The sequence below is a fragment of the Bicyclus anynana genome, chromosome 18 (assembly GCF_947172395.1).
Source record: "Bicyclus anynana chromosome 18, ilBicAnyn1.1, whole genome shotgun sequence".
NCBI classification, from domain to species: domain Eukaryota; kingdom Metazoa; phylum Arthropoda; class Insecta; order Lepidoptera; family Nymphalidae; genus Bicyclus; species Bicyclus anynana.
The window spans coordinates 11,152,967-11,179,116 of NC_069100.1; the positions used below are offsets into that span (position 1 = coordinate 11,152,967).

General features: G+C 33.8%; 1 protein-coding gene across 3 annotated transcripts in view; it reads left to right on the plus strand.

Annotated features, from left to right (window-relative positions):
* The window catches only part of LOC112056919 (probable nuclear hormone receptor HR3), a 153,172-nt gene that overhangs the window by 24,146 nt on the left and 102,876 nt on the right, over window positions 1–26,150 (plus strand). Inside the window, exons 1-2 of one of the 3 annotated variants that reach the window (XM_052887002.1) lie at window positions 7,444–7,611; window positions 17,571–17,801. The exons of 1 other annotated variant lie outside the window; for it this stretch is intronic. In XM_052887002.1, coding sequence (XP_052742962.1) covers window positions 17,693–17,801 — 109 coding nt within the window. In that variant the 5' untranslated portion in view covers window positions 7,444–7,611; window positions 17,571–17,692. Of the gene's footprint in view, window positions 1–7,443; window positions 7,612–17,570; window positions 17,802–26,150 lie in introns of those variants that run through there. One more of the 3 variants, XM_052887003.1, reaches the window with a different exon arrangement.

Below are 26,150 nucleotides of genomic sequence, written 5' to 3' on the forward strand. Positions count from 1 at the left end.
CGCCATCTGTTGTCGAGTGGCTGCGACAACTTTTTTCTCCTAGTGGGTACCGTTGGAATAAGCACCCGTTATTGACACAGATTCGCACAGCTGTTTGTACGTAATGCGTTGGGTATTTTTATGTCTTTAGGTACTCGGATCCGGGATGCAACCGTTAGATGCTCAGCTGAAACCTGTTTGAAGCACATTTTATGTTTGAGCCGGTACTTTGTTACTTAGATGGCTTAAGACTTTACGATTTATTGAGGTTTGAAATTTATGCAATGAGCTATCTGCGACTATCTATGATCATACTTAACGAGTTGTTATATTATTTGTAGTTATTACCTGCAACTTTGTTCGCATCATTTTTATATGGTGCCTTTTCCAATCGATTTCCTGAGATACAAGTTTGTCAAACTTAATTCAGGGTCCTCAGCACCATCATAAAAGGACTTATTTCAACAATATATTTCAATTCGTTTCAATCGTTTATAGATGGCACAAACAAGCACAGATACACACATAAATTATTCCCTTTTAACAAGTCTTGTACTGTTATAGTACAAGAAATATGAAACTAATTAAATATTACATTAGTTTATATTTTTTATTATTACTTTAATCTAAATATTATATAGACTTCCTATCGTCGTTATCAACCCATATACGGATCACTGCTGAGCTCGAGTCTCCTCTCAGAATGAGAGGGGTGAGGCCAATAGTCCACCACGCTGGCCCAATGCGGAATGGCAGATTCTCTGGTATGCAGGTTTCCTCACGATGTTTTCCTTCACCGTTTGAGACATGTGTTCATTAATTTCTTAAAATGCACACAACTGAAAACTTGGAGATGCATGCCCCGGGCCGGATTCGAACCCACACCCTCCGGAATCAGAGGCAGAGGCTATCACAGCTCTTATACTCGTAGATAATGAAAAGTCATCTTGGAATTTTTAATCAACATCATTTTGCCACATGGAATGGAAGCCGTCTGTGAATTGTCATATCTTTGCCCCGTTGATTCAGTAATTAGCCTATGTGGTTTCGTATCAAGAGGTCCTGGGCTCGAATCCTGGTTCAGGCTATAAGATACTGAGTTTTCTTTCTTCTAAGAAATTTTCAGTTAAAATTCTCAGCCCGGAGATTGTAAGTTACTTATTAATATTAGAATCAGTAGAATTTGTTGTTACACCCCTTTCTTCGGAGAGTACGAGGCCGGTCATTATCATTTACATATGATAATGGGTTAATGAAATTAACATTATCACTAAGCCCGCTAACCCACATTGGTGCAGTGTGGTGGGTCTAGGCTCTATATCCCCTCTGCTATAAGGAAGGAGGCCTGGGCTTATAGTGGGTCGTCAGAATAGGCTGATGTTTTTCCTTCACTGTTTCCTCACGATATTTTTCTTTCACCGTTTGAGACACGTGATATTTAATTTCTTAAAATGCACATAACTGAAAAGTTGGAGGTGCATGCCCCGGAACAGATTCGAACCCACGCCCTCCGAATCGAAGGCAGAGGTCATATACATTAGGCTATCACGACTGACGACTAATTAGATTAAGTAAAGAAAAAGTTAATGTAACTTATAAATAAACTGTTTGTTTGTTCAGTCCTGTAAACTAAATAAAGATTTTTTTCTTCCTTTTCAGGTAAGGATAATCAATACTGGAATCTTCGATTGTGATAAAAATTGCAGGTAAGTAGTTACTTAAGGTAAGGGTAAAATATGTATTTATTACTTGTGTCATGAAGCAATTTCCACGTTCCAGAACTAAATTATTTTATTTGGGTAGCTTTGGGAACTTTCATATATATATATAAAAATGAATTGCTGTTCGTTAGTCTCGCTAAAACTCGAGAACGGCTGAACGGATTTATCTTATCTTGGTCTTCAAATGTTCGTGGAGTTATAGGGAAGGTTTTAAAGGTAAGAAAAAATTAGTATAATTGCCGGGAAAACCATAAAAGGGTAGGGTAGGGGTAGGGTAAGGGTAGGATAGGGGTAGGGAAGGGGTAGGGTAGGGGTAGGGTAGGAGTAGGGTAGGGGTACGGTAGGGGCACTTATGTCAAAACGAAGCTTGACCGGGTCCGCTAGTACAATATACATATATGTTACACTAATATTATAAAGGCGAAAATTTGTGTGCGTGAGTGGGTGTAAGTGTGTATGTTTGTTCCTCCTTTACGCTGTGGCTTCCAAAGCGACTTAGTTAAAAGCGACTTGGCTTGGAAATAGATCGTTTCATTTGAATTCAACTAGTAGTTTCAGCGTGATGCCCGGTCAAAAACACGAACAGACAGACAGACATCATTTCTTTTATTATTTTCTTTTCTTTGTATTGTATTCTTTTATTTAGTACTCTTTATAGTTTACTTAGAAAATAACTTTTATCAGCCCCATCTATATTTTATAAAATTACATATGTATAGAGATGTGGGTTGTGTATGTAAACTATTTTTTTTTTATTACTTCAAGTATTTTAATTCATAGTTGTACACAATTATTTTTAATTGCAAATAAATAAAATAAAATAAAAATCATGCCTTCCAACTAAAATTTTTCAAAATATCTTTAATGAACACAGAATTTTACCTGTTACAGTTTTATTATTAGTATATATAGATACTAGCGGACGCCCGCGACTTCGTCCGCATAAAAAATTAACAATAACAATTAGGGGTATAAAAAATAGATGTTGGCCTATTCTCATAGATACCGGATAAGCACAAAAAATTTCATCAAAATCGGTCAAGCCGTTTCGGAGGAGTATGGCAACGAAAACTGTGACACGAGAATTTTATATATTAGATAGATATTTGCATATCATATTCCATACATATCTGCTCTAGTTAACTTATCACACAAAGGTGCCTGAAACTCGAGCAATAAACAAAAAAAAAATTTCACTCGCAGTGTTTTTTTCTTCGACCACTATCGTCCATTGACCGAGATTGATACGAGCCCAGATACGTTATCAGTGCGTATCAGTTGAAATTAGGTTACTGTGCGCTGCGTCAAACCGTCTTGACTGTATCGAGTGTGGGCTAATGTGTTGAATCAAACATTAATTGGTATAACTACAAGTAGTCCTAATAAACTTCGTACTTCTAAAGTTCCCATATCAAAACACAAATGCCCATAGACATACATTATGTAGATTCAACAATGATTTTTAAGCGAGTTTAAAAAAGGGGGTTCTCAATTCGAGGTGTATGTCTTTTTTCATGTTTGTTACCTCATAATTGCGTCATTTATTAACCAAATTTGAAAAATATTTTCTGTTTGAAAGAGTATACTTCCTTAATGGTCTCATTTAATTTTCACTTAAAGGAGATGGTCCAAAATTGTAAGGAGCCCAGGATCAGTCCTTGTACCCTGGCGGAATTTTTTTTTTTAAACTATTTTTGATTATACAAGTCTACGAATTTACTTTAATTCTTTCGAAATAAGATTCATTCTCTCCCAATAAATGCAACACTAAAATGGGTAATAATGGCGGATTGATGACGTTTTCAATTCAGTAGTCGTTTTGACGTTTGATGTCAATTGTCATGTCATAGTTTCTTTAAGGCGCCATCTTGATATAACTCAAAAACTTGGGTTTTAATTTTATTTATCTAGTTTTATTCAATTATACAATAAAATAATTGTATTTTTTAAATTTTAATGATACGGGGTACAAGATTGGACCTGAAATGGACCATCTCCTTTAAGTTAAATGAAGCCAATCGGACGACTTTGTACGTCTCAGTTTAGGCGCTAGTACCATATCCATTAGTATTAAATCATTGTAGATATATAACTGAATAACCATCTAAAGACACGGTGGATATGGTATGAGTAGGTAAACCAAGACAGTTGGTAGTGTCATAAACAAAGAGTACCTGGGCTCGATTCCAAATTCGGGCTAGTGTAGGTTTTTATTTTTTATACTAGCGGATCCCCGCGGTTTTAGTCCGCCCTTAGTCCTCCTTAATCCGGCTTTGTCTCAATAACCGTTCTTAGTGGACGTCTACTAACTATAAACTACCTTCCTGCCAAATTTTAAAAGCGGTTTTCGATAAGTCAAAATTCATTTATTTTTTCAATTAGGCTTAATTTACAAGCAATTTTGAAACGTCAGATAATGGTGACAATTTAAGTCGAAAATAAAATTGATGTTACGAGGTTTTTAGTTGTTTTGGCTTAAAATCAAAAGGATTGATGACGGCTAAATATCCGAGCACTTTTTACGATTTCCGATTTTAATCGAACATAGCGTCGATTTTCATTTAAAATTGAATTAAAAAAAAATATTTGTTGTATTCTGCCACTCAATTTTTAACTGACTTCCAAATATGAATTTCTATATTCGGTTGTATAAAAAAACCTTTTGGATTGATGTCTTGATGGTCATCGCATTTCAGGATAACTGTCCCCCTAGCCAAGTGGCACGTCGAATCTTTTTCTACGATCGCTAACGCTTCGATAACTAGAAAAATGTATGGGAATGACAGATCTTGATCCCGTGACCTGTCGATAGCAAATGTCATTCCCATAACTATCCACGACCGAAGCCGACCTCCCACCAGCCAGTCCTGGACCAATTAAGAAAATCTCAATCGGCCCAGCCGGGGATCGAACCCAGGGCCTCCGGCGTAGTGGTATGCGTGGTGGATATACAAAATAGAGTTTTCGAAGCATTAGCGATCGTAGAAAGAGAATCGACCTGCCACTTGGCTAGGGGGGCTGTTCTGTATGGGCAGAAAAAGATTCGACGTTCGAATATCCAACGTCAAATCCCTTTGATCATCTTCCCAAATGCTGCACTCTAAAGTTAAAAATAACTTCTTTAATTCTAAACGTATACTTTCTTTTTTCATTTAGTCGTATGTACACCGATTTGTCTGACATTAATGGAGCATTTTTCTAATGTTTTTGACTTTTTTTTCCAATTGTAATCTTATTATTTATACGACAATGCTCCGTCAAAAAATGTTTTAAAGGTCATATTGCAAAATACTTTATTTCTTGTTCCTGAGAAGTTTGCGCAACTCTATATTAATACAATTGTATGTAATTTCTCACAATGCGCGCTAAGCTGGTTTAGCAATTGCTGTATTGTGGTATCATCTCCCTAACTGGTATTAATTGTGACCCCTTCTGAAATTAGGGGTCCGTAAGAGCGTAGAATATAATCGTAAGTAAGTTAAGTCTGTATGATTTTGTTGGACCACCAACAAAATCATATGTAAATGAAACTAAATTGTCTTAAATACTAGGGTAATACAAAACATATAATATTACTTATATACTTACAGGATAGGCTAGGATAGGTCATACTATCAATTAAAATTAATAGTTGAAAAAATTAAAAATTAAGTTACATAAATTTGCGTTAATTTAAAATGAAGAATAAACATGAAACAAAGAGAATAAAAAGAAAAAATATATAAATTAAAAGAAAATTGTTCAATTTAAAACTTAATACTAATAGTCATAATATTTATCATAATTAGGTTACGAACACAAATTAAAGAAACTAAAAACTGTACATTAAATATATTTATACACCCAATCTAAAATAACTTTATAACGTATTTTTATACGATTTGAAAGGTATAGCAGAAAAATATTTCGTAGCATATCTACGAAAAATCATTAAAATTTTTCTGAAAATGGGATGTAAGAATACAGGGATAAAAAATAGCCTATGTTACTCGGCTATAATGTAGCTCTCCATTTATGAAAGTATTCCTAAAATCTGTCTAGGAGTTTCGGAGCCTATTCGTAACAATTAATCGATCTTAAAGCCAACCTCTTTTTTAATTAGTTTAGAATTTAGATAAAAAAACTCTCTTTTTTTACTTACCACCATTAAATTAAATCATGACATAACTTGACGTTTCAAAAGTTTCATTAAAATAAATGAATTTAGAATTGAATTTAATTATGTACAGCACCAAATTCTCTATTCCCTATTGGTCTAACTCAAATGGTCACGTAGCATTATGCTGAGCTGGAGCCATTTTCTGAGTTATGCCACACATCGCAAAGTATTGTCCTGGATGACTTGCTGTATTGGAGATATTGTGATGTGTGGCATAATTTCGAAATAAACGAATTTTCTTTCTTTCTATTCATCATCATTATCAACCCATATTCGGCTCACTGCTAAACTCGAGTCTCCTCTTAGAATGAGAGGGGTAAGGCCAATAGTCTACCACGCAGGCCCAATGCGGATTGGCAGACTTCACACTCGCAGAAAATTTAGAAAATTCTCTGGTATGCAGCTTTCCTCACAATGTTTTCCTTCACCGTTTTAGACACGTGATATTTAATTTCTTTAAATGCACACAACTGATACAAAAAACTTGGAGGTGCATGCCCCGAACCGGATTCGAACCCACACAAAAGTAAGAAAATTTCAATATTTCTTTATAAAGAGCCACCAAGTTAACCAATGGACCATTGAAGCAGTTAGTATTATTTATAGAACCTATTTAAATTAAGAATATTTTGATGTATCCGGTTGATTACTTATTTCGGACCATAAACAACACATCCAAGATGGCGCTTGGTCAGCTATGATTTTTTAAATAGCAACCCTCAATCGGTCATCCCGGTTCCTGCTCAATGGATTTTACGTGTCCTGTCATTTTTAAAGGGTGACCAACAAAGGGTTAAATTTGCAAACGAAAAACAGTGAAGGGTTAAAATGTAAATATAGATTTACCTAATCTTTGCTCTACCGCCTCGTTGGTATGAAGCTGGTATGCTCTGGGTTACAGGTTTGAGTCCCGGGTCAGGCCATCAAGAAAATAGTTATTTTTTAATTAGCCTTTGATTATAATCACGCCTGATACTAAATGATTATGCAGCCTATTGTAGAATGATTTTGCTTCTTTATATAATGATTCTGCTTTCTTAACTTTCAAAATCTTCAGCTTATTGTGTTGGTAAACAAAATAGGGAAGCTGGAGATGACGTTACAAATGTTTGCAAGGAATTATTAATCAAACTAGTATGGTGGAGTAAAAAATACATAAAAATAGATGCAGTTCTAGCCTACCATGCCATTTTTAGGCGTGAATTTCAAGTGTTTTACATATGATATAAGTTTCAGGTGTATAAAAGCCAAACCAAACAATTATTTAAAAAAAACAAATAAGTACGTAGGTATCTATGATTTCTATAATAAATACATAGGTAATATTATATTATATTTTGCTAAACATATTTTTTTTAGAATATTGTTATTTTTATTTATAGAAAAGTAATTTAGGTAAAAGTTTAAAATATTATTAAGTTGTTTTTCGCAGTCCAAATATATTAAAAGAGTTATTAAAAAGAGAAACATAGAAATTTAAATGAATTCCATATTCGAATTGCCTGTGGCCAGTACCTTCACAGTCCTGTATGCCGTAACCATTCGCCTTCGCCTAACAAAATTCAGTTTGTGTGGAGAAGGCGCGCGCGCGGCCGTTCTACGCGCCGAAACTTTCAAATTTCGAACCCGAAATTTAAATTCGCAATCTGACGCTTGCAATTTCTTTTTTTGACATTTGCGGACCATAGAGTTTAAAGTGTGTATCAAACTATTTTGTGAGTGACTTTTTTGGATTTTGACTGTGCCGTGGATGTGAGTAGATATAGCTACAATAATAAAAATTAAGATTGTTCGTCCGTCGTACTTACTGAAGTTTCGTAATGTCATGTGGGAATTTTGTATTGAATTTTGTTTTTTAATTTTCTAAATTTTATAATTCCATAATATTAATTATTATAGTCGGCAAAGGTATTTTAATTTTTTTTATTGAAAAGGCCTGAATAATTACCCGCATACAAATTATTATTATCTATCACGAAATGCGGTTATCAAGGTCTCTCGTTGCAGAGATGTATTGCATACTGTGCGAGCGAGAGAGCCTGAAGGTAACCTTGCGTTAGAAAGAGAACTCCGATGTTGGGAAACTCTTGGGAAATATAATTTTTCTCTTTCGGGACTGAAGGGCATTTTTTAAACTATTTGCTTTTTAAGATAAAATTTTATCTCTGCTATAATTTGTTTGTACTTTTCTAGGTCAGTTGTTAAATGTGTATTTTTTATTGCTTTTTTACTGTCTAACAACTTTGCAGGTTGCTGCTATTGTATTAAAGTAAATAATTTAAATATTTTCATCTATAAATTAAATAGTTTATATATTTACGTCTGGCATAAATTGTAGCTGTGTTGCCTCATTACACAAATAAATAATAATTAATAGATAGGATTAAAAAAATATTTTACACTATGGTAAATTTAAATTGAACAAAGATGATTACATTTTTAAGTAGTCTTTAATACGAACGTTCTAGAGTTTTGTGACCCTTACATTCCACAGAAATATAAAATGTTTACATGTAAATTGTTGACCTTAAGAACTTTATTATTACATTTTTAAGTAGCAACCATCTTAGCGCGTGACTGAAGGTATCGATTTTAACAACAGGACTCCCGCGGCTTCGTTTCCATAATCTATAAGTAATAAACTATTCACATGATTTAAAACACTATCATCATCAATAAAAGTCTGTAAAATAAATATTATTTTTTAAAAGCCCAATTATACGTAATCCCAGTACAAAAATAATACAGACCACAAAACTTTTGTAATTTTGTCTATTTTCTCCATAACCACTGAAAAACTAAAAGACAAATTTTCTTGCGGTAGTTAATATTTTAAATAAGTTAGGAATCGAGTAACGAAAAATAATGTGAATGAAATATGTTTGTAATTATAGCATGCAGATAAAATCATGAATAATCAAAGATTAATTATAAAAAAGTTATATTCATAAAAATTGCTTGAATCAAAAAATATTACCCAGGTATTTACTGTCTATTCAAATAAATAGACAGTATGGTCTGCGATCTTTGCCTTCGCTGAATGGGTTATATTAAAAAAAGAAACATCGGCGGCGAAATTCTATTTTCAATTTTAAGCTTCTATACCCCAGCGGCATGTAATCCGAAAGGTTTGATCCCCGCTCATTAGAAAATATATTTTTAAAGAAAAGAATAATATTTTTTTCCAAGATTAGCAATCACTTTGTAAGTACAAAAACTATACTTGGCGGTGAGGCATTTGCCTTGAATCATACCATACTACTTTCAGTTAAAAAAATCTCGTAGATCCCTCGTAGCTTCGGTTTTGGGTAAAGAACATTTCAAAGTGAACGCAGTTACTTTGAAAGTACTTTCGAAAATTATTTGCATTACAGTATGAGTTTCTTTCTTTATATATAAAAAAACATTATTACCTTCTATTCGATATAGTTTATATATTCGTATGAATGTAAGCTGCTCATAAAAATATATTTGATTATTATACATTGTGGTGTACTCGTATAAACGAAATTCGAATTTCAAATTTCCAAAATAATTTAGATGAGTTGGGACTGAGGTGGTCAGACCTTTGTTATTTTATAATACTGACACTTTGTCAGCTTTCGCTCCTACTCTAGATAGCTAAATTAGGTATTAGGCATGTATGGAGTTTGAGCTGTGGCCTTCGGGATGTATGCTTACTAAATTCACCTAGGGTAGAAGTAGGGGCTGACACTCTTTCAGCATCCAAAGGTGTGGCTATCATGGGCTCTGAACCTATATATTTTTAGTCGTAACTTTCTAAACCAATGCTCGTGGGAGAACTACTTATGCTTAGCATCTGCTGGGTTATTCTGTAACGATGTTTTATAACTCGCAAGTGTGACCCTCGAATTTACCTTTATCTCTCTCTGTCTAACATGATACCATAGAAAGAGAAAGATAGAGGTGAATTCGAAAACGCACGTGCGAGTTACACAAAACATCGTTACAGAATAGACCTCCAGCTGCCAAGTATCATCGCTGTGTTTGTCTGAGGTGGTGAAAATGGCACATAAAGCTATTAACTGGTTGAGAATTTCTTAAGTTATTTTTTTTAGTGTTGCACCTAAACTTTACCACCAACATTGAGGGTGATTCTCATTCTTGGCCAAACCCTTGCCAAACAGCAACCGACAACAGTGTCTATGTAGGTAATTTAATATCTGCATACTTACGGCGTAATAAAAAAATAAGCTCTTCATTAGGCTTATAAAAAAGAAAGCCAAGAGAAAGTCTGATCCTAGGATTAAAGCGATTGCCTGCAATAAAAGATACCTGACCTTTGAATATATTTTATAATTTGGTAATGATAGTCAATCACTGTTGTTACGAACATAGACTTATAGTATAGGAATACGAACATTTTTTTTATTATGTACACCATTGCATGAACAAAATGTAATTATCCTCTTTGTTTGTGTGATGTTTACAAAGACGAGCAATGACTCAAAAACATAAAGCCCCACCCAATGATATACTACGAATTTATATTATTTATACAGATATTGAGCCGTGATAGCCCAGTGGATATGACCTCTGCCTCCGATTCCAGATGGTGTGGGTTCGAATCCAGTCCGGGGCAAGCACCTCCAACTTTTCAGTTGTGTGCATTTTAAGAAATTAAATATCACGTGTCTCAATCGGTGAAGGAAAACATCGCGAGGAAACCTGCATACCAGAGAATTATCTTAATTCTCTGCGTGTGTGAAGTCTGCCAATCCGCATTGGGCCAGCGTGGTGGACTACTGGCCTAATCCCTCTCATTCTGAGAGGAGACTCGAGCTCAGCAGTGAGCCGAATATTAGTTGATGACGACGATACAGATACTGTCTTACAAATGGTTAATACCCTTAAAATATATTTATTTTAAGGGTATTAACCATTAATAATATTTAAGTAGGTGTACAACGTATTATTTTTTAAATCCATAAACTTTCACACTTACTGGCTGTATGATTGACGATCTTTGCATAATCTGTTAAGATAAATTATAGAAAGAACAGTGTGGTTCTATATCAGATTTTACATTTTCTATAACTAGCTGACGCCGCGCGGTTTCACCCGCGTGGTTCCTGTTCCCGTACGAATACGGGGATAATATATAACCTTCCTCGATAAATGGGCTATCTAACACTGGAAACATTTTTCAAATCGTACCAGTAGTTTCTGAGATTAGCGCGTTCAATCAAACAAAAAAACTCTTCAGCTTTATAATATTAGTATAGATGATCTTAAAATTCTTACTCGTACTTGCTAAACTAAACTTATATCTACTTACCTATCATTTATTTTAATATTTAACTATTTTTTTAATTTAAAATAAAATGTATATTAATGATGTAACATACATGAAACATCAGAAATATCTGAAAATACTTCGATAAGATTCATCCTAAGCAATCGTAAGCTGAAGTTAACAAAATTTATTTCTATTACTACAAAATAGGCAAGTTAGGTCTGCGTCCTCGCAACACGCTAACTTAAAACCTGTATTTTAGGTACTTAGGTACTGAGCACTAAGTTAACTTGGCGAATGTACTTGAAGGTTGGGATTTATCAATTATTTTAGAACTGGCGATGTAGTAAGGCGTAGGTACATTACGATATCTGAGACGAAACACATTTTAGGATCGTATATAAAATTGCACTTTCAGCATATTTTGCTTTACATTTTTAAAACATTTATTTTATTCATTTATCTTTATGCTTGGTATATAATTTTAATCTTATTAATAAATAGGTGACGATACTACTTCAAACCAATTAAAAAAAATATATATTCCACTTCAAAAAAACATATATACTGACTGGGATATAGTGGTACGTTAAATCGCTTGGCGGACGCTTGGTATGATGGTAGCTACACAAGACCAGACTTGATTTTCTTAATTTAGCATAAAAATTGAGATCGATCTTTATATAAAATATACGAGTATAAACAAAAGTAAATGTTTATTTTATTGACTGACTTGAGACATTAATAAATTATTAGTATTAGAATTAAATAACAAATCCGGGCAACTATTTTATATAGCCTCTTTAATTATTTTTAATAAACATAAAAAATGGAAAATGCTCCAAAGAAAGTGACCATAAACAAAAAGACGCGGACGCATTAAAAAAAAGGCAGCACAAAAAACCTACGCTCCGCTTCCGGCTTCGCTTTTAGCGTATCTCTTGTAATATGTAATAATAATTATGGCATCGATCCACTCTCACCAGCTTTCACAAAAGATTTTGGCAACTTTCACAATGCGGCGCGAGGTACAAGCGTGCGCGGAGGCGGAGTGTTTATAATATTTTTTTTTATACTAGCTGATGCCGCGCGGTTTAACCCACGTGGCTCCCGTACCCGTAAGAATACGGAGATAATATATAGCCTATAGCCTTCCTGGATAAATGGGCTATCTAACACTGAAAGATTTTTTCAAATCGGGCCAGTAGTTCCTTTGATTAGCGCGTTTAAACAAACAACCTCTTCAGCTTTATAACTTTAAAGTACAGACTAGCAGACGCCGAGCAGTTACGTCCGACCTTTTCCCCTAAGAATTCGGGGATAAAATATTGAAGCAAGAGATTACCCCTACAATACCACAAATTTCATCATCATTCATCATTATCAACCCATATTCGGCTCACTGCTGAGCTTGAGTCTCCTCCCAGAATGAGAGGGGTTAGGCCAATAGTCCACCACGCTGGTCCAATGCGGACTGGCAGACTTCACACACGCAGGAAATTACGAAAATTCTCTGGTATGCCGGTTTTCTCACGATGTTTTTCCTTCACCATTTTGAGACACGTGATATTTAATTTCTTAAAATGCACACAACTGAAAAAATTTAAGGTGCATGCATGCCCCGGACCGGATTCGATTCCACACACTCCGGAATCGGAGGCAGAGGTCATGTCCACTGGGCTATCACGGCTCTTTCAGTCCACCCAGGAGGTATACTAGCTATTGCTTGTATGTTTTTATTGTATGTTTTATTGTTATGTTTTTTCTGCACCTCGGTAATCAAGTTAGCCCTGGATGAAAATTACTGAAATATTGAAATTTTATTCAAAAACCCCAGTGCGACCATATATTGGTAACCATAGTCACAGCTTTAGCTTATAACCAGATATTTTTTATTATTTTCGTATATTAGTACTTTCGTTTACGATTATTTGAAATAATTTTCAGCTTTATAAGTAAAATTTTCTTTACTTTCTAACAAAATTTAAAAATTAGTGGTAGGTATGAAAATTTATAACATCGAATATCTCGATAAAGACTGACAGTCTTAATTCGATCGATTGTGCAACAAAATCACAAACAAACACATAAAATGTCACTGATATAATATTAGTAGTACTAACAGAATATTTTCATATTCTGGATATAAATATATTTCTGGATAGTTATAGGCATATTTGTGGGTTTGAACATATGAGCACTTGACACACATGAGCACTCAATATGACCCATTCTCATTATTTCTGTCGCTAAGCAACAGAAGCAGTAACAATTTGTTCTAGGCTATATACCAAATAATAATACCAAAATGACTTTAACACGTGCTTATCAAAGACGATAAAAACAATATAAACCATGTCTTATATTACCTTTCCCATTCCAACTAAGCATAAAACTAGTGGTGAGAATCAAACCTTGGTACTCTTGGATTTGAGCCCCTTAACTGCGGAGCTTTTGAGGTTTTATAGCATGCGTCATCGCAAGATGAAGGTGAAAGCGCTTGTGGACATAATCGCTGAAAATATACGCTTCGGTGCCTCCAACGGGCTTAACAGCAGGATGTTGCTACACAGTTAGATAAAAATTAACCAAGTAATTAAGATATTTTTATAATAAGTCTCACGTTAATAGTGTTACGAAAATAATTATGATATTGACTAACACTTGCAAGCCAAATGAGTTTTGATACACAATTTGTGACAGCATGTACTGATTGGTGGATTATTTATAGACTTAGTGTATTTATCAACTATGTTCGCTTGGAATTATATCCTCTGTCTATTTCACTTATTAATTCAGAAACAATTCTTCTTGGGAAAAAAATATTTTAAATATGGCTTAATAGGTATGCATCTCTAACTTTTAAGTTGTGTGCATTTTTAAGCAATTAAATATCAAGTGTCTCAAACGGTGAAGGAAAAAACATCGTGAGGAAACATACCAGAGATTTTTCTGAATTCTCTGCGTGTGTCAGCCAATCCGCATTGGGCCAGCGTGGTGGACTATTGGCCTAACCTCTCTCATTCTGAGAGGAGAGTCGAGCTCAGCAGTGAGCCGAATATGTGTTGATAACGAGATATGCATCATCAATAGACATTTCACGCATCACTGACGAACGGTTTTTCAAACTTTTATATTTTTCTCTAATCACGATATATGTCAATAAGAACTAACAAAAACTGGCTCATTTCTTGCGCAAAGGATCAGCCTGGCTGTCCAGCGGAAATGCAGCCAGTATTCTTGCCACCATTCCACGTGGGCATGATTTGTATAGTTATTAAGATAAGTTAGCTTAAGTTCCATATTGTATTCTTTCTCAATAAAAAAAAAAGTGACAAAAACACAACTTCAAGTGCAGAACTGCATCAGTTGTTAACTCGCTCCACACTCGACAGTGCGAGTGTCGTAACACATTGCGCAACTTTGTCTACGCATTCAGTGTGTTAGCTGACAGTGGCATATCTTGGCTTTAACTGTTTATATAGATTGTATATGTAATATGTACGCTATATTTTATATCATCATCATTATCAACCCATATTCGGCTCACTGCTGAGCACGAGTCTCTTCTCAGAATGAGAGGGCTTAAGCCTTAGTCCACCACACTGGCCGAATGCGGATTGGCAGACTTCACACACGCAGAGAATTAACAAAATTTTCAGGTATGCAGGTTTCCTCACGATGTAATCCTTCGCCGTTTGAGACACGTGATATTTAAATGCACACAACTGAAAAGATGGAGGTGCATGCCCCGGACCGGATTCGAACCCACACCCTCCTGAATCGGAGACAGAGGTCATATCCACTGAGCTTTCACGGCTATCACTATTTATTTATTATTGTATGTATTTATTTTATATATACGCTATATTTTATATCATCATGATCAACCCATATTGGACTTATTGCTGAGCACGAGTCTCCTCTCAGAATAAGAGGGGTTAGGTTATGCTTTGACAGCCTCCGTAGCGCAGTGGTATGCGCAGTGGATTTACAAGACGGAGGTCCTGGGTTCGACTCCTGGCTGGGCCGATTGAGGTTTTCTTAATTGGTCCAGGTCTGGCTGGTGGGAGGCTTCAGCCGTGTTACTCAAATATAAAATTGTTGTTAAATTTATTTTTTGGTAATTGTTTTTAATTGTTAATGTTTATTTTAAATTCGCCATGCTCACTGTCATTTAAATGCAAAACATGTATTTTATTCGAAATATCCATTTTTCAAATCGGGGAAATGTACAAACGGCGTTACGAATGAAAAATTGTAGAATATCGATCGAAATGCAGATAGGGAATCTTTTGAACTCTGACATTTATAAAGTCACATTTATAGAAGTGTTTTATATGGTGATACTGTAATTACCTACATTGATGAAACTTGGGCATTTTAACCGACTTCAAAAAAAGGAGGAGATTCTCAGCTCGACGCGAATGTTTTTTTTTAAAGCTTGGTAATTTCTAAACCAATTTTGAAAATTCTTTTTTTTGTTTGAAAGAATATACTTCCAGATTGGTCCTTTTTATTTTTCATGAATATCGGTTCAGTAATTTTGTGATAAAATGAAAATAACGAAATTATCCCTATTGTGGCGCTAAAAACTGAAAAATAAAAGCTTTTTAACAAAAAAGTCAACCGACTTCAAAATCACAAAAATAAACTAAAAACCGAAAAATAACATCATATTATGTGCTACTTTCTGATCACTTTGAAGGCGGTGCCAGCACAGTGATGCATTAACTCAAGCCTATTAAAATCATGAAGTTGTAGGATTAAAAGACAATTCTTTGCCGTGGTTCTTCCAGAAACGGTTTTAATTAATACGTCACTGTCTTGGCACCGCCTTCAAAGTGATCAGAAAGTCGCACATATGATGTTATTTTACGCTTTTTAGTTTTTTTTGTGATTTTTTGACAAAAATGTCAACCGACTTGTTGACATTTTTGTTAAAAATATTTTATAAGGCCATTGGTTCGATTCTCAGCTAGGTTCAATTGTATTGGGACTTTATATTATTTGGTGTTTTACCAATGAAAACAGCATAAATGTGATATTTTATATAGATTTTAGTTAGATCCTTGGACATATGGACATGGATTTCCACTCTTACTAACTGTCATCTCCCCTTATCTCTCTCAAGTCATCGGATTACGAGAGTGAAGAAATAGGGAGTGCCCCTGTGTATTATACTGTAATTGTGCACTTAAATCTCATATGCTAAAGTACGTTCATTGACTGGTCGAAATGCAGCTTTCAGGCATTACAGTTATAATATACATTAAGTATATTCTTATAATAGATACATTATTAGAAAAGTTATACACATACACAAAACAATAGAAGATTCAATAATCGCTCAAACAAAGGGACACAACACCTACATCGCACAATTCACCCATACAACGCAACAACCATAAAGTACTCCAGCGAACATCAAAGTAAAATGACATAATAGGCGGCTGACGCCCCTATACATACACCCGTGCCATAGACTACAGAGTATAAGAACTATAGAGTATAGAACTATAGACCGCGTTTCCATGCCCCACACATAGCGATGCAAGTAGTGTTTTAGTTTTGAACACCTCACTGGCCATGCGGGATCGATTTCGGGCATGCGCAGTGCTAACCAACGCTTCCGACCTCCCCTCCCCCGCCCGGACTGAAGCTGAAACCCCCTCTGCAACTGCACTTCAGTGCATCCAAGAACGCGGCTAAAAAAACTCCAAGAATAAAACGCAATACCGAATTCTAAATTTAAACCGCGCTGTCATACGTCGATTTTTTTTTAAATTACAATGTGCGCGAAGGCCTACTGCATGGAAGTGTGAATCCTCCGAGTGGACGCAATAAATCGATGCTTAAACAAACTATGAAGAAAAAAAAAATACGGGACGTACCTAGACTCTGGCAGCCGACTTTTTTACAGACCGCACCTCGACAATATATGAGACAAGTTTGAAAATTAAAAAAAAAATAATAATTAAATTAAAAGCTCGAATGTAATCACGGTTTATTGAGAATTTATACTGCAATATTTAATCACAAACAAAATAGCAATTAATTACACAAAATAATAAATTAGTTTAAAATTAATAAAAAAGGAAACCCACCAATTAACGTATAACTTCCCCGATCATACCAAAACCTTACGAACGAAAATTTTAGACTGATATTTAAATCCGAATAAACGTAGAAATAAAAAAAAATTAAAAAAAAAGTGATAGCGTATTTACATTAGTTGACCATTTGAGAAAGTTTATAATATTATATAATATTATAGAAGCGTATTTATTGATAGAATTGATAATTAAAATAATTAATAATAAAAAAACACATAGTGATATCAAACGCAATATATTGAAGATACAAATTAACCTGGGATCAGACATAGCCTTAAGTTTTTTTTATATAAAAAGTACGACGGACGAACAATTTTGAGACTTGAGAATTTTTGCAGTTGTGTGTTAAAAATAAAAAACCAAAAAAAAGATGGGTGTGCGCCGTTTCTACTGTGTGATTTATTATTAGTAGTGTTATGGATAAGTTTATGTGATCGTGTACCAAGGTCCCATTGGGCCCATGATGTTGAACATGTTTGATATGTGGAACTCTGTCAGCACGAAGCTGGAAGCCCAAAGCAATGTGCAGCAAAGCCAACAGCCACACACTTCAGGTGGGAGCATTAAAGGTAATTTCCACTTAAATACGGGTTAGTCACTTCTTTTTAAAAATAAAAAAATAATAGTTGAAAGTATATCAAATTGTTTTGTAGAGTAGAAAATATAGCAAAGCTATTATTGAAAGTGACCGGCCCTTTTCATCATATCCGATAACTTTTCATGCCATTTTTTTATAAAGTCTGATATTAGAACTCAAGATGAGACAAGTAATATTTTTGTCTGATTTTATTATTTATTTATTTTTTGTTTAAAGCACATAATAGTTTACTCTGTTTTAAATAAATGTTCATTCATTTTTTTCCATAATAAACCAACGCGTAAAATTTGATTTATTATGCTTAATAAAATTGTGGTGAAAATTTAGTAAAAAACGTTTTACATATTAAATTACTTACGTAGACATCATGAATTAAAGATTGCGAAAATTGCGAGTATTTTTTTTGCTAACGCCTTTCGTTTTCTGAATGGGTGAGAACAGTAAAAATTTTAACGTGTTTTGAGCCCACCTATAGTAATAATTGCGTGAGCGATCTCACATAAAATATCTTCTAGAAAGTTCCGCCCAAAAATACTTCCTTTCCGGTATATTAATACATACATAATTGTTTCTCATTTCACAGTTACGCAATTGAAAGCTGCACGCCTAAAGAAAGTTGCCCAATTAAAATTCGGTAACAGTTACTACCATGCTGTTAGCTCTGTCTCTTTCATTATGATTATATAACACAATCGTTAAAAAAGACAAAAGTAATTATAATATTATTTATTATATCTTTGTGATGATTACTAATTACGTTAATATGAATGGTATTATATTATACCTACATAATAAAAGAGTTTATGCTAATACACTCATGGAAATATAATTATATAAATGTACAAAATGTATATTATGTAGAAAAATTAAATATACTCATATAAATGCATTTAAATGCATAAAAACAATCTGGAAAGTATTTAATAAAATCCCTTAATCTTTGCGCTGAATCGCCAATTCTTTAGTGGATACTAATGCAAATGAGCCAATATCTAAGTGTCATTTGAAGTTAAGTATAATAAGTCAAGTGTCAATTAAGGCACATGAGATTTTTCATAAACATATTTTAGTAGTTCTAGTGTAATATATATTATATATATGTTTATGTTAAGCTAACAGGCATCGGATTTTTAGAAGTAACCTAATCATTATTTTAAAGTTTCTGGTTCCCTGTTTTCCGTTTAAGTAAAAGTAAAAAAAGGTAAAAAATAATCTCGCGTTTAGTAAGCTAATTATCAAAATCAATCGATCCAATAATTTTATAACATCCATAATTATTGCAATAAGCTTCTTAATTTCGCTCTTTCAATTATTACGGTTCGAAATTTAAAAAATAATAATCACAAAGGACAATTTCAGCTGGCATTTAAACACGTCAAGAAAACACCGCTACGAAATCTGGTTTCTTTTTTTATAACACGTTCAGTTGCGTAACGTAATAAGGTGGAGTGGAATAACTGAACGCAACCAGTTTCACAGTTGCCGTTTTGTTCGTGATTCGAAATTGGACTAGTCTTTGCCCCTTTCAATTAAAAAAGTTGCGATGTTACTGTGTCATTTATAACGGGACCGCCATCTTGTTTTGTGTTCTTTTTAGAGTTCTGTATCGAAAGCCTTATAGGATCTCATTGTTGTCAGTCTATCTGTTTGTTAAAATCCTTTAGGTCGATTTCGATATGAGGTATCGAGCTAAAATTTAAACCATATCTTTATGAATTCAAGTTTAAAGTCCCTGGGAGCTGAAAAAAAAAAAGTTTTGAAGTTAATATTCTTTTAATTTATAATTTCCATCGTTGACATAGGGTCTACACAAAGTTCTTTAAAAGTACAACAAGCAGGCTTTAAGTAATAAAATACCTCATAACTATGACTAATATTGAAATAAATTGCTGATTTTCGAAAATTTAGTTTGTTGTAACGAAATATCGCCGGACGTAATTTGATACCTGCTATTAGCTGATGTAGCAATAGAACACGTTAGCAATAATTTCTATATTTGCTATTCGAATGTTGATTTATTAATTTGTATGTCTTTAATGTAATCTTCGTTATATGACGTAAAACTTATGTCTTTCAGATTGGGAAGAAATTAAAAAAAAAACATGTTAATGAAATCAGGGGGGTACGATTTTCTTTTCATTTACATGTCTTTATGTATATCATCATCTTATTTTTCATAAGTTGAAACTGTGAGGCAACGAAACGAATAATATTAAACTACTTCATGTGAGGCATCGCACACGGTGGATGGACAGTGGCGCCATCTTGAGGCCATGTTACGTACTACATGTACGTTCGCGTTTTGTGTAGTACCGGGGACCAGTAGTAGTAGTAATTAGTAACCGGGGGAGCTAGGTCCTCCGTGACGCACCCGGGCAAGGAGGCAAAGCCTCGAGGCCCGTGTCCCACACATCATTACTGGGTCCTTGCCTGGGTTGGGTTGGATACTCCGCTCATGTCTATTTAGTAATTTATATTTTCTAAATTGACTCAGGTCTAGTTTAATAGTGGGCGTTCCAGTACGATGCCGCGAAGAAACCAGTCAAAAATAATGTTAAAGTGGGCCCCTGTCAAGTTGACACACTTTTGTACTTAGACTGCATTATTACTTAAAGATCGCTAAGTGGTCACTATTTTGCAATATTTATTTATCATCATTTATTTATCAATATGAATCATTATTTTAAACAAAACATATGAACAAAATGTACCAGGGTTTCATAAGTGTGTTAAAGTGGTTGAACTAATAATCGCATAGACTGCGCGCGCGTACACAAAGTAATACAAAACATGAACCAGTTGTACTAGGCTCTCATAAACACATGCAGTTCAACGTTATTCAATCATTATCTATCTTCCTTTGTTACACATCATATCTAAACCACAGAATAGAACATCGGGCTGCTACCACAGAATATTGTACCTAAAAATAATGTTCAAGGTACTGCATAATATTGATTGTGTGTGATTTGTTGTTATATTTATAATGATTTGGAAGTTCTTTGAAAACAAGCGGTTTCTTTTCTGTGGTTATATATATAAAACACTTGTTTTATTTTATAATAAATTCTAGACTCACATTTACATACATAATGCACAAAAAGTCAAGATTTATTAATTATGTTTTTATATAGCACGTCTTCAATCATTTTAATGATTGATTAGGAGCTATAGTAATTTCTTTGATTTTTTTTTATTTAACTCGTAAAAGTTGTATGCAATTAAAGTTGTGCAATACTAGATTTCACTCCGCTCATAGAGACTAAGGAAAAATAGATTATTATTTAGAAAGAGTTTGTTTTACCTGTTCTGAGTTATGTTATGACTAACGCTGCTTGGTATAAAAATTACGTTAACTGATTAATTATTATTGCCTTCATTACTCATATGACTAAACTAGGTCCAATCCTGATATTATGACAGACTTAATCGTTAAAAAGTATTTATTAAGAACCAACTATAGCTACAATTCGAATATCTGAATGGATATAATTTTGAAAATGAAAATTTTGTCTGTTTTGCTCCCACCCGTTGACAAGTACGTAGATATTACTATAATAGTCAAAGAATAGTTCTTTTTCTTAGGATAAATTAATATTAAAACATGTTTATAACATTAATACACACATGTAGAACATAAATCATAAAAAAATTAAAAATAATTGAATGAAAATGAAAATTAATTGAAAAATAATTTTGTCATTAAGATTACCTGGGAGTATGGCATTGAAAAGCAGAGATTCCATTCTAACCTTAACAGACCAATAAGTCTTAATTTTAATAAATAAAAAACACGATTGAATATAGAGTATAGATTGAATACTTAGATATTGAATTATTATATGTATAGATGAACAACAGAACATAAAAAACGTTCAATCTAACTACTGACTAAACTTACGAAATTCAGATTTTCTGCAGTAGCCATGATTTTTAGGATAATAGTAGCCTATAACGTTGCTATACGACCTCATCCAACTTCCAGTGAAAATCGAATTAATTCACCCCAAAGATTAGCCCGGACAAACAAAAAGATAGACAGACAATATTTTAAAAGAAGCTTGTTTGTGGTTTGGCACTTTGGTATAACTGCACTCAGAAAACACAGTTATCTTTAAATCACAGACATACACTTAAAGTTGATGTATTGATGATTTATATTGTAAAATTAAATTTAACTGAATCTCAACAAAATAGACTATAACATAATTTATTATCATTATAGTAAACCACCCTTGCCTGCTCTTTGGAAAACTAAAAAAAATATGTTCGTTTCCCAAAAAAAAACAAATAGATACCTAGATAGCTAGATAGAAATCATTTATTTGTTACACATAACTACATAATAACTTAAAACGAATACATTTATATCTTAGTAATACCAGAAAATGTGTTGTGCCAATAAAATGGACCTGAATCAGCTAAAATTTGTTGTGAGTACATCAGTCCTGTTTATTTTATTTTGTTACCTGCAAATTGGACAAAAAACAACGATTAATTCTAGAATTATATTTTGAATACTACAGATACATAAAATAATGTTAAACATTACCAATTTAGCAGGATTGCATAAATGTACGAGTAGCTAGCGTCTCACGATAAGTTGGTACGAGAAAAAGTTGCCTGGCCAAGACCCATATAGTTAGTCACATCGGTAAAAACTTAGATTCAACTTAAGAATAGGTTTTGAACTATTGTATTATTTTGCGAAATATACGTTTAACAATGCCTAAGTAAATAAATACACTTTTAAGTATTGCGTCAATGAATAATGAATTTTAAAATCTATAATTATTGTGATTTTCAAGCTATTATCAGATATTTGTATCATATACGTATATATCAAACAGTTAAATATAGTTAAACGCTAAAAATACAACATGAAATTATTATTTTATAATTTTAACTGTTTTATGTATTCATTAATGACATAATTTGCTTACAAAATATGACAATGACTAATAAAACACGTATGACAATGACGGGAATCAAAAAGGCATTTGGCGTAAACTAATAACAATTAATTACACTGTTTATTAACTTAGTTATTAACTTAATAAACAGTGTGAACTACTTAGTTAACTAACTTACTAACTGAAATTCGTAAGTAAAATTTGACCATACAATCATAGAGTACCAGGAGCGCATAAACATGTGACAGGCCAACGTTAGTTTAGTACTAGCGAGAAAAAGTTGCCTGGCCAAGACCCATATACACGTCGCCGTATTCGTGCGACTCGTCTTGATACTAGCCCTCACAGTTTATTGACATCTGTTGTGTGACGGCCATTTTTATTGTTTTTTATTCAAATATAATTTTTAAGGAGATACTTTAGAGATAAAGTTAAGACTACAACAGTAGATAAAATAATTTATAAGAAATTTTAATAACTAATAATTTATTTATTAAAATTTATTTGTTTTTAAACTTGTGTTCTGGATTAAGTTATTATTAAATACATTCCAATCAAATATACACTCATACTAATCCTAATGAAATTTAATGCAAGGCTGTTTCGTGACTTTAAAGAAAACTAACAACCTTTTCGTTATCAAGTCTATGCGACTGATTTTCTATTCTAGTACAGTTTTGTATGCCTCAATATCTACGTATTCCCAGGTCTTATCAATTATAGTTGAACAGATCGAAAATAAATATGGAATGGGTTGTAAATAATGCCCATAGCTATACTTACTACAAAATAATTTTACAACAACAGATACTTCTGAAAATGTATTTATTGTATAAATGTGTAATAAGAAATGTTTCAAAAAATGGACAGTCATTGGAATTATAGTTTAAAAATCTATATGTATTATGGTATATTTATAGAGTTTGTTGATTAAACGGCAAATTAAGGCTATGTCCTTTTTTGTAACAATTATATTTGTAACGTTTTTGATTAGGAAAAAGAAGGCTAGCAAGCAAGTATCAATAATGCCGGTCGCAGTGCACATATTTATGTATGCACATGCGTGGAACATGCGCTCGGGTACCTGCAGTCACTGATATGATAATGTGAGTGTGTGCGCGCTCCGTGCTCTGTTCGTGTGTTGCCAATCCGCTTGCCTGAGGTTAATATGGCAAGTGAATTTGCCTGATAGAGTATACACATGTGCTTTATTTTTTCCTTAATAAATACCTCGTTTACATGTTGATATAATGCTAGTATTTTTACTGAGTTACAGATTTTAGTCTCAAGTTAGGCAAATAAGTATTGAATTTGTTTTTTACCACAGGCAAAGTAATTTAAATTCATTATAGATAAAATAGAGCCTTGGTGATGCTAAAATTCGCTAACTTGAAAGAATACAATATATACAAAACTAAATCGCCTTTAATTGAATACTAAATCACTGGCAGTACCTACATATTTGTCGGTAGGATATGATTCGAGCCACGTCTGCTATCTATATCATCCCATAAGAACGATCACCAGTTCATATAATTTAATAGAGTCCAAGCAGAGTTGAAACCAAAATTTCCCAGTTACAAAATAGTGCTCAGACAACTCTGAATGAGAGTGGATCGAACAAATTTTGTTTATGGTTGCAATCCCGTTTATTTGTTCTTTTTCGCTGGGAAATATATTTGTACGCGTCTTTTCCGAGTAGGAAAGGCGTGTAAAATTCTTTGGAAGTCTGGAATACCTAATTGTAATAAATTTAGTGGATCCTATTCGGCAGGATGCCATATGATCATTTGCAATGTTGACATCCTGACGCTTGCTCGCAATTGCCCACTCCAATACGTGGATAAAGACTTGTGACTGCGGGTATAACTCTGGATTTAAAGCAACCACTACCACCCACACCACACAATACCACCAAATAGTTTTGTCAGTAATAATACAGTTGCAATGTGCAAGTACTAGACCAGTATAAACGCAGCACAGCGTATCTATTCGCTACGTACGCGGAGTGCACGCGTTGCTGCGTTCACGTGTGACGTCATCGTCATTTTGTAGTCAAATGTATAGTAACCTACAAATAAGGCTGTTTTGTACTGGGAACGTTCTAGAAACAGCATTCTAAACAATTGCTTACTGGCAGGTGTTTAAAATGTATAGGTATAGATATTCTATTTTCGAAAAACGGTTCGGTTTTGATATGTATTCTGTTGTAATGGTAAGACGTATAGATAGGCAGAACCAAGCTTCGAGTCTCACAGGAGATGCTTTTATAAAGACTCTCCGTTCGCTCATGATCCTCTAGTCTTCGGGTTTGAATCTGGCAAAATTTTTGCACTAGCCCAAACTCCCAGTGACGCTTTAATCCCATTTAAGGATACAAAAAATACATAATAAACAGAATAAAACTAGGGAATGTGTTATGAGGTACCTTCCAAGGTGATTTTTTCTTATAGGCGATTGTTGTTCCGTCAATTACTAGTATAATCAAAATGACGTAGTAACTAGTTTTCGTTGCAAACGCACTTCCCTAGCAAAACAATTAGTACAGTTGTCAAGCGAAGTGAAATCAGCCAGACCTTCCGTTTGGTTGCGACAGACATTTTAGTAATTTTGCAACGTCCCCCCAAGGCGACGCCGGTTTTTATATATTGATAAGCGAAACCGGGTCGGTAGGCTTGTCCTTGCGGTATCTTAGATACTTAGAACTTGGAAAGTTTGTTAGCGCAGTGTCCTGTTTAAAGATTGTTACTCGTATTACTTCAGTTTATTTATTGTAGAGACAGAGAAGAAAAGAAAATTGACCTGTGAAATCTAATCAAATTATTTTTTTTTACAGCCAAAGAATAGCAAAACTTTTTACAAGCCAGCATAAGTATACCTATCAAGTAAGGTAAGTTATAAGTATATAACATAATGCGACAGGCTGTATGGTCATCGATCTTTGCCTATCTCGAACAATCAGAAAAAAATTAAGAAAAAGATTGATAATACTTATTTTTGCCATGGACAAGAATGTAAACACTTAAGACAGGCAGTACGGTGTAATACCTTGCCTTTTTCCTACGGGAAAGAAGAAAAAAAAAATTTTGTCGTATTTTGTTTCATTCTTAACTTTTTTATTTATAAAAACTTGAACAGCTACAATTACAAACATATTAAAAACTAATTCGTAATGTTTTTTTATCCAGCAGAAACGGCGCGATGCGATTCGCAAATCCCATATCATACGTCTACGCATTCGAACTTCAAATTTCGAAATTCGCGACAGGATAGCTGCGCCCGTCTCAATTAAAACTACACTCTATAGTAGAAACGTTCTAAAAATAGCCCTAAAGTGAAAGTGGTAAGGTTCTTTTTAGATTGAACCGCGTGACGGCTTGAAGCCAACTCAAAAGTGTGTCACAGAG